Source organism: Oncorhynchus tshawytscha, linkage group LG19, assembly GCF_018296145.1.
Source record: "Oncorhynchus tshawytscha isolate Ot180627B linkage group LG19, Otsh_v2.0, whole genome shotgun sequence".
NCBI lineage: Eukaryota > Metazoa > Chordata > Actinopteri > Salmoniformes > Salmonidae > Oncorhynchus > Oncorhynchus tshawytscha.
Genome location: NC_056447.1, coordinates 45,291,769 through 45,304,232, shown reverse-complemented (window position 1 = coordinate 45,304,232; position 12,464 = coordinate 45,291,769). Strand labels below are relative to the sequence as shown.

Genomic DNA, 12,464 nt, shown 5'->3' with positions numbered 1-12,464 from the left:
GATGTGTGTAAATTATGTTTAGCAGTACAATAGTCCCCTGCCCACGAAGGAGCAGGCAGGTTGTGAACTACTGTAAATCCTCCTCACCCTCCTCCGCCTGGGAGCCAATCCAGACCTGACAGTTCTTAGCATAGACCTATAGGTTCCTAGGCATCTAGTTTGGACAAACAGGAAGCAGCCTCATGTGAGAAAGAGGCTCTAATATGAGTGGTATAAACTCTGGACAGAGATAGAGGGTCTGGAACCTTTCTGTACTTCACTGCAGCCATGAATTCTTGACAGGAAAGTAGAGTAAGGGAAGTTACTGTATCAGTGCAGACAACTGTAATAATTAATGTGTTCCTTTTTTTCCCCGACCCTCAGAGATTTGAACTACAACGACCTTGCCATGTTTCCCACGGCCATCAGAGCCCTCCCTAACCTCAAAGAGCTGTGAGTGAAACTCATTACACTCCAGTGCTGCCACTTATAGAACAAATCACATTTTCAGTTATCCTAAATCTGAAATATTTGCCCCCAAGGAGTTTCCATAGCAACAACATCAGATCTGTCCCAGAGGAAGCCTTCGTGGGAAACCCATCCCTCGACACAATGTAGGTGCTCTTGCGTCAACGTCCTGATGTGAAGTTGATCGTGAATAAGTAATCAATCATTATGATCGATTCACAATGATTCGATGAGTGAGGTCATTTTGATCCCGCGGACAATTGCGCTCTATTTTCTCTCTAACAGATACTTCTACAACAATCCCATCCAGTTTGTAGGCAAATCAGCTTTCCAGCATTTACCAGCGCTACGGATGCTGTAAGTCTCCATTATCCCTCTTCATTCTGTCCTACCTCATTTGAGAAGATGTAGATGAAAATTAGATGTAGATGTAGATGAAAAAGTAGATGAAAATTGAAGAAAGCTAAGCAGGTGTGATTTTCACATTTTTGTCCGTCTTTTTTGTTATTGTATAGATCACTCAACGGAGCCACAGATATCACAGAGTTTCCAGACCTCACTGGCACAAACAGTTTGGAAACCCTGTAAGTCTCAGTCCTCTAAAGTCCCTAAATACACCCCAGCTCTCATGAATCAGATTCAGCACATTAGCTAGGTTTCCATCCAATTGCAGACAGATTTTCATGCGAATATTCCAGAATCCACATAAAAGAAAAAAATGTGCAGTTTCCACCAAATGGACTTGTTGCGGATAAAAACCAGTGCGTTATGAAGTAATGCACTTTTTTCACTTCTGGATTTTGGCAAGGAGGCCCTTTGTCTGCTTCCCAAGAGTCAGATGAACTCATGGATACCATTTTTATGTCCCTGTGTCCAGTATGAAAGAATTTAGAGGTAGTTTTGTAAGCCAATGCTAACTAGCATTAGCACAATTAATGGAGTCTATTGGTATCTGATAACATGCTAGTTATCAAGTTCCTTCAAACTGCACGCAAAGACATAAATGGTATCCAAAAGTTCATCCGACCTTGGGGAAGTAGGTAAAGGGCCTCATTGCCAAAATCCAGAAGTGAAAAAAGCATCCCTTTTAGTTTTAATGTACCAAAAAAAAGAAAAAAAGTTCAATGTATTTCCATTTCTCACAAAAACTGTTGCGTTAAATAGCAAATGTGCCAACTCTGGTCTTGGCACGTGTGCTAACAGCTCACAGATACAGTGCGGGTTGGCTAGTCTACATGAAGAAATTATTTTGGATAAATTGCAGTCAAGCTTCGATCATCATGTCACCAGAATAAGACCCCCGAAAACAAAAACTGAAAACAGTAAAACAATAAATAAAAAATGATAAGACCATCAATAGTTATTGGAAAGGAGCGTCAAGCTCATCACTGTGCAAGTTCATCCTAACTTATTTAATCTTTAGCCTAATAAACTGCATGGTTTCCCGAGTTGTAGTGGGAGGACCACGCATCATATTATTGCCTGACTCCAAATTTATTTTGATGTGATGGCTATTATATACAAATTTGCGCATAAAGTCGTGTCCACCGCCATTTCCCGCATAATTCATTTTACAGACATAAAAAGATCTCACCATGTCGAACGAAGAAATGATCTGTAGACATTTATAAAATTACACCAAAATGTCCTGTTTACATCACAGCTCTTGTGACATAAAAAAAATGTCAATATGACTTTACTCGCATAAAAACTGTGGATGTAAACGTGGTTTGAGTCTGTCCTTTCTATGACCAAATCCTCTGTCTATTCAGAGCTGTCACAGGTACACACATCTCATCACTGCCAGGTACCCTCTGTGACCAGTTACCCAACCTGATACAGCTGTAAGTCCCTATGCTGATTGACCAAATATCTCTTGATACTATAATATCTCTTGGTACTATAATATCTCTTGGTTCAGTATCTTAGAAATTAGATGTTGTGTTATCCTAAACATAATTTTAAATAAACAATAATGAACACTGTACCTGCAGGGATCTCTCCCATAACCGGATCCAGCATCTTCCCAGCTTCAGTGGCTGCAGAAAGATCCAGAAAATGTGAGTGGTTTTGTTACCATTATTGTTAGTCCTCAACCCAGCCATAAATACAATCCAGGGGACATTTGTGATGTGTGTTGCTGTATTTAGTCACCTCCATCAAAACCATATCCACAAGGTTCCAGCAGACACTTTCCTAGAGCTGACTGAACTCAGAACCCTGTGAGTAACCTTTTAGATTATTCAAAGTAGCCAGCCTTTGCTTTGATGACAGCTTTGTACATGTAACACTGTTGCTTCCGTCCCTCTCCTCGCCCCAACAAATGCCACGGCCCTTGCAGAGCATGGGAAACAACTACGTCAAGGTCTCAGAGCGAGTGACGTCACCGATTGAAACGCTATTAGCGCACACCCCGCTAACTAGTGAGCCATTTCACACTGGTTACACACACTCTTGGCATTCTCTCAACCAGCTTCATGAGGTAGTCACCTGCAATGCATTTCAATTAACAGTACTGCCTTGTTAAAAGTTAATGTGGAATTTCTTTAGTTCTTAATGCGTTTGAGCCAGTCAGTTGAGTTGTGATAAGATAGCCCTATTTGGTAAAATACCAAGTCCATATTCTGTCAAGAACAGCTCAAATAAGCAAAGAGAAACAACCGTCCATCATTACTTTAAGACATGAAAGTCAGTAAATCCGGAAAATTTCAAGAAATGTTTTAGTTTCTTCAAGTGCAGTCGCAAACACCATCAAGCGCTATGATGAAACTGTCTCTCCTGAGGACCACCACAGGAAATGAAGACCCAGAGTTACCTCTGCTGCAGAGGATAAGTTCAATAGAGTTAACTGCACCTCAGATTGCAGACCAAATAAATGCTTCAGAGTTCAAGTAACAGACACATCCCAACATCAACTGTTCAGATGAGACTGCGTGAATCAGGCCTTCATGGTCAAATTGCTGCAAATAAACCAATACTAAAGTACACCAATAAGAAGAAGAGACTTGCTTGGGCCAAGAAGCACGAGCAATGGAAATTAGACCGGTGGAAATCTGTCCTTTGGTCTGATGAGCCCAAATGTGCGATTTTTGGTTCCAACCGCCATGTCTTTGTGAGATGCAGAGTAGGTGAACGGAGGATCTCCGCATGTGTGGTTCCCACTGTGAAGCATGGAGGAGGTGGTGTGATGGTGCTTTGCTGGTGACACAGTCTGTGATTTATTTAGATTTCAAGGCACACTTAACCAGCATGGCTACCATAGCATTCGGCAACGATATGCCATCCCTGTTGGTTTGCGCTTAGTGGCACTATCATTTGTTTTTCAACAGGACAATGACCCAAAACCCACCTCCAGGCTGTGTAAGGGAAATTTGACCAAGAAGGAGAGTGATGCATCAATCAATCACATTTATTTATTTTACATCAGCCGATGTCACAAAGTACTGTACAGAAACCTAGCGTAAAACCCCAAACAGCAAGCAAATGCAGATGTAAAAGCATGGATGGCCTGGCCTCCACAATCACCCGACCTCAACCCAAATGAGATGGTTTGGGATGAGTTGGACCGCAGAGTGAAGGAAAAGCAGCCAACAAGTGCTCAGCATATGTGGGAACTCCTTCAAGACTGTTGGAAAAGCATTCCAGGTGAAGCTGGTTGAGAGAATGCCAAGAGTGTGCAAGGCTGTCATCAAAGCAAAGGGTGGCTATTTTGAAGAATCTAAAATAGAAAATATATTTTGATTTGTTATTGTGAAGTGGAAACTTCTAGGAGCAACAATGGCTCAGCCGAAGGGGTAGGCCACACAAGCTCAAAGAAAGGGACTGCCGCTTGCTGAAGCACGTAAAAATCCTCTGTCCTCAGTTGCAATACTCACTACGAGTTCCAAACTGTATCTGGAAGCAGTGTCAGCGCAATAACTGCTCGTCAATAGTTTCATGACATGGGTTTCCATGGCCGAGCAGTTGCACACAAGTCTAAGATCACCATGCGTAATGCCAAGCGTCAGCTGGAGTGGTGTTAAGCTCGCCGCCATTGGACTCTGGAGCAGTGGAAATGCGTTCTCTGGAGTGATGAATTACACTTCACCATCTGGCAGTCCAACGGATTAATCTGAGTTTGGCGCATGCCAAAACGCAACAGCATACAATGACATTCTAGACAATTCTGTGCTTCCAACTTTGTGGCAACAGTTTGGGGAAGGCCCTTTCCTGTTTCAGCATCACAATGTCCCTGTGCACAAAGCGAGGTCCATACAGAAATGGTTTGTCGAGATCGGTGTGAAAGAACTTGACTGGCCTGCACAGAGCTCGGACCTCAACCCCATTGAACACCTTTGTGATGAATTGGAACACCCTACATCAGTGCCCAACCTCACTAATGCTGGTGGCTGAATGGAACAAAGTCCCTGCAGCAATGTTCCAACATCTAGTGGAAAGCCTTCACAGAAGAGTGGAGGCAGTAGAGTGCAGCAAAGGGGGGACCAACTCCATATTAATGTCCATGATTTTTGAATGAGATGCTCGACGAGCAGATGTCCTCATAATTTTGGTGATGTTTGATTGACCAAGATGGCTCCAACAGAGATGGTTGCCTCGCTTCGAGTCCTAAGGAAACTACGCAGTATTTTGTTTTTTATGTATTATTTCTTACATTGTTACCCCAGGAAATCTTAAGTCTTATTACATACAACCGGGAAGAACTATTGGCTATAAGCGCGACGTCAACTTACCAACATTACGACCAGGAATACGACTTTCCTGAAGCAGATCCTCTGTTTGGACCACCACCCAGGACAATGGATCTAATCCCAGAAGCCAACCCAAAACAACAGTGCCGCAGAAGGGGCAGATGGAGCGGCCTCCTGGTCAGGTTCCATAGACCTGCACATCGCTCACCGCTTCCGAGTATAGTACTCGCCAATGTACAGACTCTTGACAACAAGGTAGATGAAATTCAAGCAAGGGTAGCCTTCCAGAGAGACATCAGAGATTATAACATCCTCTGTGTCACGGAAACATGGATGCCTCTGGATATGTTGTCGGGAATCAGTTCAGCCACCGGGCTTCTCCATGCATCGCGCTGACAGAGATAAACACCACTCTAGGAACGTCGGTATTGTATGCTTCAGGATTAATGACTCATGGTGTAATCATAACAACATACAGGAACTCAAGTCCTTCTGCTCACCCGACCTAGAATTCCTCACAATCAAATGCCGGCCATATTACCTCCCAAGAGAATAATAGTCAGTTATCGTCACAGCTGTGTACATTCACCCTCAAGCAGACACCACGATGACCCTCAAGGAACTTCACTGGACTCTATGTAAACTGGAAACCATATATCCTGATGCTGCATTTATTGTAGCTGGGGATTTTAACAAAGCAAATTAGAGAACAAGGCTACCTAAATTATATCAGCAGATTGATTGTAGTACTCGTGGGGATAATACACTTGATCACTGCTGCTCCGAATTCCGTCTATGCATATAAAGACCTCTCCCGCCCTCCCTTTGGCAAATCCGACCACGATGCAATCTTGCTCCTACCGTCTTGTATGCAGAAACTCAAACAGGATGTACCAGTGACTAGAACCATTAATCGCTGGTCTGACCAATCAGAATCTACGCTTCAAGATTTTTTTGATCACGCGGACTTGGATATGTTCTGGTCAGCCACAGTGAACAACATCGATCTATATGCTGACTCGGTGAGTGAGTTTATAAGGAAGTGCATTGGAGATGTTGTACCCACTGTGACTATTAAAACCTACCCTAACCAGAAACCGTGGATGGATGGCGGCATTCGCACGAACCACCGCATTTAACCATGGAAAGAGGTCTGGGAATACTGCTGAATATAAACAGTGCAGTTATTCCCTCCGCAAGGCAATCAAACAAGCGAAATGCCGGTTCAGGGACAAAGTGGAGTCGCAATTCAACGGCTCAGACACGAGACAAATGTGGCAGGGTCTACAGGAAACCACGGACTACAAAAATAAAACAAGCCACGTCACGGACACCGAAGTCCCGCTTCCAGACAAACTAAACACCTTCTTTGCCTGTTTTGATGACAATACAGTGCCACTGTCACGTCCCGCTAACAAGGACTGCACCCCCCTCCTCCCGTGGCCGATGTGAGTAAAACATTTAAACGTTTTAAAGCTTGCAAGGCTGCTGGCCCAGACGGCATCCCTTGCCGCGTCCTCAGAGCATGCACAGACCAGCTGGCTGGTGTGTTTACAGACATATTTAATCACTCTCTATCCCAGTCTGCTGTCCCCACATGCTTCAAGATGGCCACCATTGTTCCTGTACCCAAGAAGGCAAAGATAACTTAACTAAATGACTACCGCCCCGTAGCACTCACTTCTGTCATTACGAAGTGCTTTGACTAGTCAAAGATCATATCACCTCCACCTTACCGGCCACCCTAGACCCACTTCAGTTTGCATACCGCCCCAACAGGTTCACAGACGATGCAATCGCCATCACACTGCCCTAGCCCATCTGGACAAGAGGAATACTTATGTAAGAATGCTGTTCAATGACTACAGCTCAGCATTCAACACCATAGTACCCTCCAAGCTCATCATCAAGCTGGAGGCCCTGGGTCTCAACCCCACCCTGTGTAATTGGGTCCTGGACTTTGACAGGCCACCCCCAGGTGGTGAAGGTAGGAAACAACATCTCCACTTCGCTGACCCTCACACCCCCAACTTAATCATCAAGTTTTCAGATAACACAACAGTAGTGGGATTGATTAACAACAATGACGAGACAGCCTACAGGGAGGAGATGGGGGCACTCGGAGTGTGGTGGCAGGAAAACAACCTCTCACTTAACTTCAACATAACAAAGGAGATGATTGTGTACTTCAGGAAACAGCAGAGGGAGCACCCTCCTATCCACATTGAAGGGACATTAGTGGAGAAGGTGGAAAGTTTTAAGTTCCTCGGCATACACATCACAGACAAACTGAAATGGTTCACCCACAAAGACAGTGTGGTGAATTAGGCACAACAGCGCCTCTTCAACCTCAGGAGGCTGAAGAAATTTGTCACTCAAAACCCTGACAAACGTTTACTGATGCACAATCGAGAGCATCCTGTCGGGCTGTATCACAATATGTTAGGGCAACTGCACCGCCCTCAACCGCAAGGCTCTCCAGAGGGTGGTGCGGTCTGCACAACGCATCACCAGGGGCAAACTACCTGCCCTCCATGACACCTACAGCATCCGATGTCACAGAAAGGCCAAAAAGATGATCAAGGACAACAACCACCAGAGCCACTGCGGTTGCACACCGCTACCATCCAGAAGGCGAGGTCAGTACAGGTGCATCAAAGCTGGGACCGAGAGAATGAAAAACAGCTTCTATCTCAAGGCCATCAGACTGCTAAATATCAATCACTAACTCAGAGAGGCTGCTGCCTTTGAGACCCAATCACTGGCCACTTTAATAAATGGATCACTAGTCACTTTAAGCAATGCCACTTTAAATGTTTACATATCTTACATTACCCATATCATACAGTAAGTACATGTGTATACTGTATTTTATACCATCTATTGCACCTTGCCTGTGCCGCTCGGCTATCGCTCATCCATATATTTATATGTGCATATTCTCATTCACCCCTTTAGATTTGTGTGTATTAGGTAGTTGATGGGGAATTGTTCAATTACTTGTTAGATATTACTGCACTGTCGGAACTAGAAGCACAAGCATTTCACTACACTCACAATGACATCTGCTAACCATGTGTATGTGACCCCAAAAAATTGCTTTGATATAGTGTATGTTCACCTGCCCAGGGACTGCAGATGTAAATTAACTGTCAGCTAAATCTGGTGAAACACATCACTTATTCTGAGATTTGTTTTGTTGTACATTGTCCCTGACAAATAAACAAAATAAATAAATACTACATATGCCCTATTCAGCTCAAGTGAAACAATCCTGAACCAAAGATTTCATATGTAGTACAAGTTATGATAGATTGACTCTCAAATCCAAATCCAAAATGTACTCAAATTAGCCTGGTTTGATGGTTTGCCATGTGAACAGCATCAACACTTATGATGTAGGACCATAATGAAAGACAGAATGAAATGATGTGCCCATTTTAATGTGAGATATTCATCTCACAATGTACAGCCCAAACAGAATGGCATTTGGTGTATACATGAGGAGGTATTGGAGGTCTTGGAAGGGTGTCATGATGTTATGTCAATGTTATCATCATGACTAAACGAGTTGGACATTACAAGCATCTCTGCCTAATCTGAATCCTAAAGAAACCCACCCTTCTTAGCAGACCTCTTTTTCTACACTTGACATTTCTGACAATACAATGTACAAATTCTAGCTTGGCAACAGGACAATAATGAAAGCCAGAAATAAATCATTAATGAGGCCTCTTTACTGTGTGATATTTCTTGCATTTCCATGACTGATCAAAACGTGTTTTATCATGGCTCTCTCTTGTCCCTCTGCAGCAGACACATAGTGAGCAAAATGTTTGTAACATCGAATCACAGTATCGAATTCGCAATGCGTATAGTATCAACACCTAAGTATCGTGATATGGTATTGTGAGGTCCCTGGCAATTCCCCGAAGAATGTCAGAACTTTTTCCCTATTACACATTTTCTGCAAGAACTACTCTAAAAGATGGGCATTGTTGTGTGTCTGTGTGTATTCCCTCTAAATGTAAATGATATTAAAGAACAAAAGAACAGTCTTTAAAACAGCCAGAACACTACACAGCTAATTCGAACAATCTTTTATTATGTGAATCCGCTGTGTAATGCTAGGGCAAAAACCAAAATGTGCACCCAGGGGGGCCCCAGGGCAGAGTTTGAGAAACTCTGACATAGACATGCAGACATACAATTGAAATAAAGTATCTTCTCTTTATCTGTGTTTCCATTCCCTCAGTGACCTCAGCTCCAACCTGCTGTCCTCCGTCCCTATGGAAGGCTTTCAGGACCTCACACACCTCAGACTCGCTGGCAACACTGCCCTGAGACACACACTACCTGTCCAGAGACTACCTAAACTCAGGTAGGGGACAGAGTTAACGATTAAACTGGGCCCCTTAAAAATGATTTCAACTCAAGGTGAGACGGTGTGTGAGTGAATGTAGTGCAGTAAGTGTTATGGGGTTGCGTGCAGCTGTCTTACCATAAGCTATGCATTGTTCTCAGGGTAGTGGTGATGCCCTACGCCTTCCAGTGCTGTGCCTTTGTACCCGGAGAAAACTCAAAGTCCCCCTACATCTGGAAAACGGAGAACATCAGTAAAGATCTCGTCACTGGAAAGGAAATACACATCATAGCCAACCAAGGAACATACCTTCAAAAACCATCCTTGAAATATGTTTTGTGTTTTGGTTGGTGTATTAAGTGAAAGTAATGATTACTTACCATTTGCTTATAGAGGAGGCTAGAGACCAGAATAACTTCCTGGTGGAGAGTGAGGTAGACGCCAGACCCCAGCACTCTGTCCACTGTTCCCCAGCCCAAGGTAGGTCTGTGATTGGTTCAATCAGGTGTGTTAATATTAAGCTGGAACAAAAGCCTGCACACTCTGTACCTCTATAGGACTGTAGTGGATTCCCATGCCCATACACACTCTGTACCTCTATAGGACTATAGTGGATTCCATGCCCATACACCCTCTGTACCTCTATAGGACCGTAGTGGATTCCATGCCCATACACACTCTGTACCTCTATAGGACCGTAGTGGATTCCATGCCCATACACCCTCTGTACCTCTATAGGACCGTAGTGGATTCCATGCCCATACACACTCTGTACCTCTATAGGACCATAGTGGATTCCATGCCCATACACCCTCTGTACCTCTATAGGACCGTAGTGGATTCCATGCCCATACACACTCTGTACCTCTATAGGACTGTAGTGGATTCCATGCCCATACACCCTCTGTACCTCTATAGGACCGTAGTGGATTCCATGCCCATACACACTCTGTACCTCTATAGGACCGTAGTGGATTCCATGCCCATACACACTCTGTACCTCTATAGGACAGTAGTGGATTCCATGCCCATACACACTCTGTATCTCTATAGGACCGTAGTGGATTCCATGCCCATACACACTCTGTATCTCTATAGGACCGTAGTGGATTCCATGCCCATACATACTTCATTTGACAATGTCACAAATCTAATACTGGGGTAGTTCATTGACGACTGTTTGTCCCCAGGTCCGTTCCAGTCATGTCAGAGTTTATTTGGGAGCTGGCTGGTGCGAGGCGCTGTTTGGATTATCGTCATCCTCTCCTTGGTGTCCAACTCCCTGGTCCTGGTATCCATCGCCCTCTCCTCGAAGTCCCCGATCTCTCCTACCCAGCATCTACTGGGAGTCCTGGCCTGGGTCCACCTCCTCAATGGCGTCTCTAGCGCCGCTCTGGCTGTACTAGACGGCATTTCATTTGACCACTATACTGATTATGGTGCGTGGTGGGAGGGTGGGCCAGGTTGCTGGATCTTTGACTTTTTGTCAGTCTTCTCCTCAGAGGCCAGTGTCTTCCTGTTGACGGCAGTTGTCTTATATCGTGGATGTACTGTCCGTGGCTCACAGTGGTCAGAGATTGAGACCAGGAGGATTCCATTGGGGTGGGGGTGTGCTCAAGGTATCTCAGCTCTGTGTTGCTTCCTGGCTGGAGCCATTGCCGCCTTACCACTCCTCACTATGGGTGAGTATGGGGTCTCCTCTCTCTGCATGGCCTCTCCCTACGGACACTCTTCCCGTTTGGGCTACAGCTACGCCACGGCCCTGGTACTGCTCAACTCCCTGTGTTACCTCCTGATGACAGCCATCTATACCAGACACTACTGTCACATGGACAGAGACACAGCAGAGAAAGAGGGAGTCACTGTCCAGGACTACTCTGTGACCAAACTTATGGCCTGCCTCCTCTTCACCAACTGCCTCCTCTCTTTCCCTGTGACACTTCCCTCCTTCTCCTCCCTCCTCCTGCTCTCCAGCCCTAAGGTGGCTAAGGCCATCCTGCTGTTCGTGGGGCCCCTGCCCTCCTGTCTGGACCCCTTGCTCTACATGCTCCTCAGCCCTCATTTCAGGGAAGATCTCAGCAGGCTTCCCTATTGGACAACACACAGGCTAAAGAAAGGGCAGCGCCTCACTAGTTTTTTCTCAGTGAACTCCGAAGACATGGAGAAACAGTCATGTGACTCCATGCAAGCCCTTGTCTCTCTCACACTGTAAGTGGAAGAGAACACCTAACTCCTTGCTGGTGCTAGTTCCCCTGCCCACTCCCGTGTGCCCACTCCCACCTCTCTCCAGACTCTAACCCAGGTGGCAAGCAGTGTCACATCAGCACCAGTCTCAGGGGGACCCACACTGAAACAGTGATGGTTATAGTGACACTGTTGACAGGTTGGGGGATGGATAAGTCCTCATGAGGTATAGATAACATTGAGGTGACCCTCAGATACATACACATAGAAGTGGTCTGTAACAGTGTTATTTTTCAGCAACTCTCAAGTACTTGAAATATCAGCACACACACAGTAACTGTCACCATACTTCGACAATTATATGACCTCTGTGGAATAGTTTAATGAATTATAATTGTTAATATTTTTGTTGCATCCTTTTTTTCTAGGTGTAAATATATATATATTTCTTAAGTATTTAGAAAGATTGGACCTACTAGTTGATCTATGGTTTGTGAATCATCAGTTGGCCAATAGAGGAAATGTAATATTGTCAAGTCGTTTACCAAAAATAATATAAAGCAAACACTAATGTAAGGACATGTTTGTTTATTGCTACAAGTTGAATGATATTACCAAATGTCACAGTAAGGTCAAATAAGTTTTAAATGTAGAGAGTTTTAAATGTGGAACGTATAAAGCAAATTATTTGGATCATGTTTGTTATTTATGGTCTGACTCCTATGTGCTTGATGGAACATATTCAACATCTGTTTTCACTCCAGTTGACAAGGTTCCCTCTT

The 12,464-nt window shown here is 44.4% G+C and overlaps 1 protein-coding gene across 1 annotated transcript in view; it reads left to right on the top strand.

The window, feature by feature from the left end:
• Nucleotides 1-12,261, top strand: part of LOC112218843 (leucine-rich repeat-containing G-protein coupled receptor 5) — a 29,073-nt gene extending 16,812 nt beyond the window's left edge. The window contains exons 7-16 of the mRNA XM_024380051.1: nucleotides 364-432; nucleotides 522-593; nucleotides 733-804; nucleotides 963-1,031; nucleotides 2,220-2,291; nucleotides 2,442-2,507; nucleotides 9,391-9,516; nucleotides 9,660-9,751; nucleotides 9,892-9,978; nucleotides 10,689-12,261. Coding sequence (XP_024235819.1) covers nucleotides 364-432; nucleotides 522-593; nucleotides 733-804; nucleotides 963-1,031; nucleotides 2,220-2,291; nucleotides 2,442-2,507; nucleotides 9,391-9,516; nucleotides 9,660-9,751; nucleotides 9,892-9,978; nucleotides 10,689-11,710 — 1,747 coding nt within the window. The 3' untranslated portion in view covers nucleotides 11,711-12,261. The remainder of the gene's footprint in view (nucleotides 1-363; nucleotides 433-521; nucleotides 594-732; nucleotides 805-962; nucleotides 1,032-2,219; nucleotides 2,292-2,441; nucleotides 2,508-9,390; nucleotides 9,517-9,659; nucleotides 9,752-9,891; nucleotides 9,979-10,688) is intronic.
• Nucleotides 12,262-12,464: the final 203 nt, after the last annotated feature.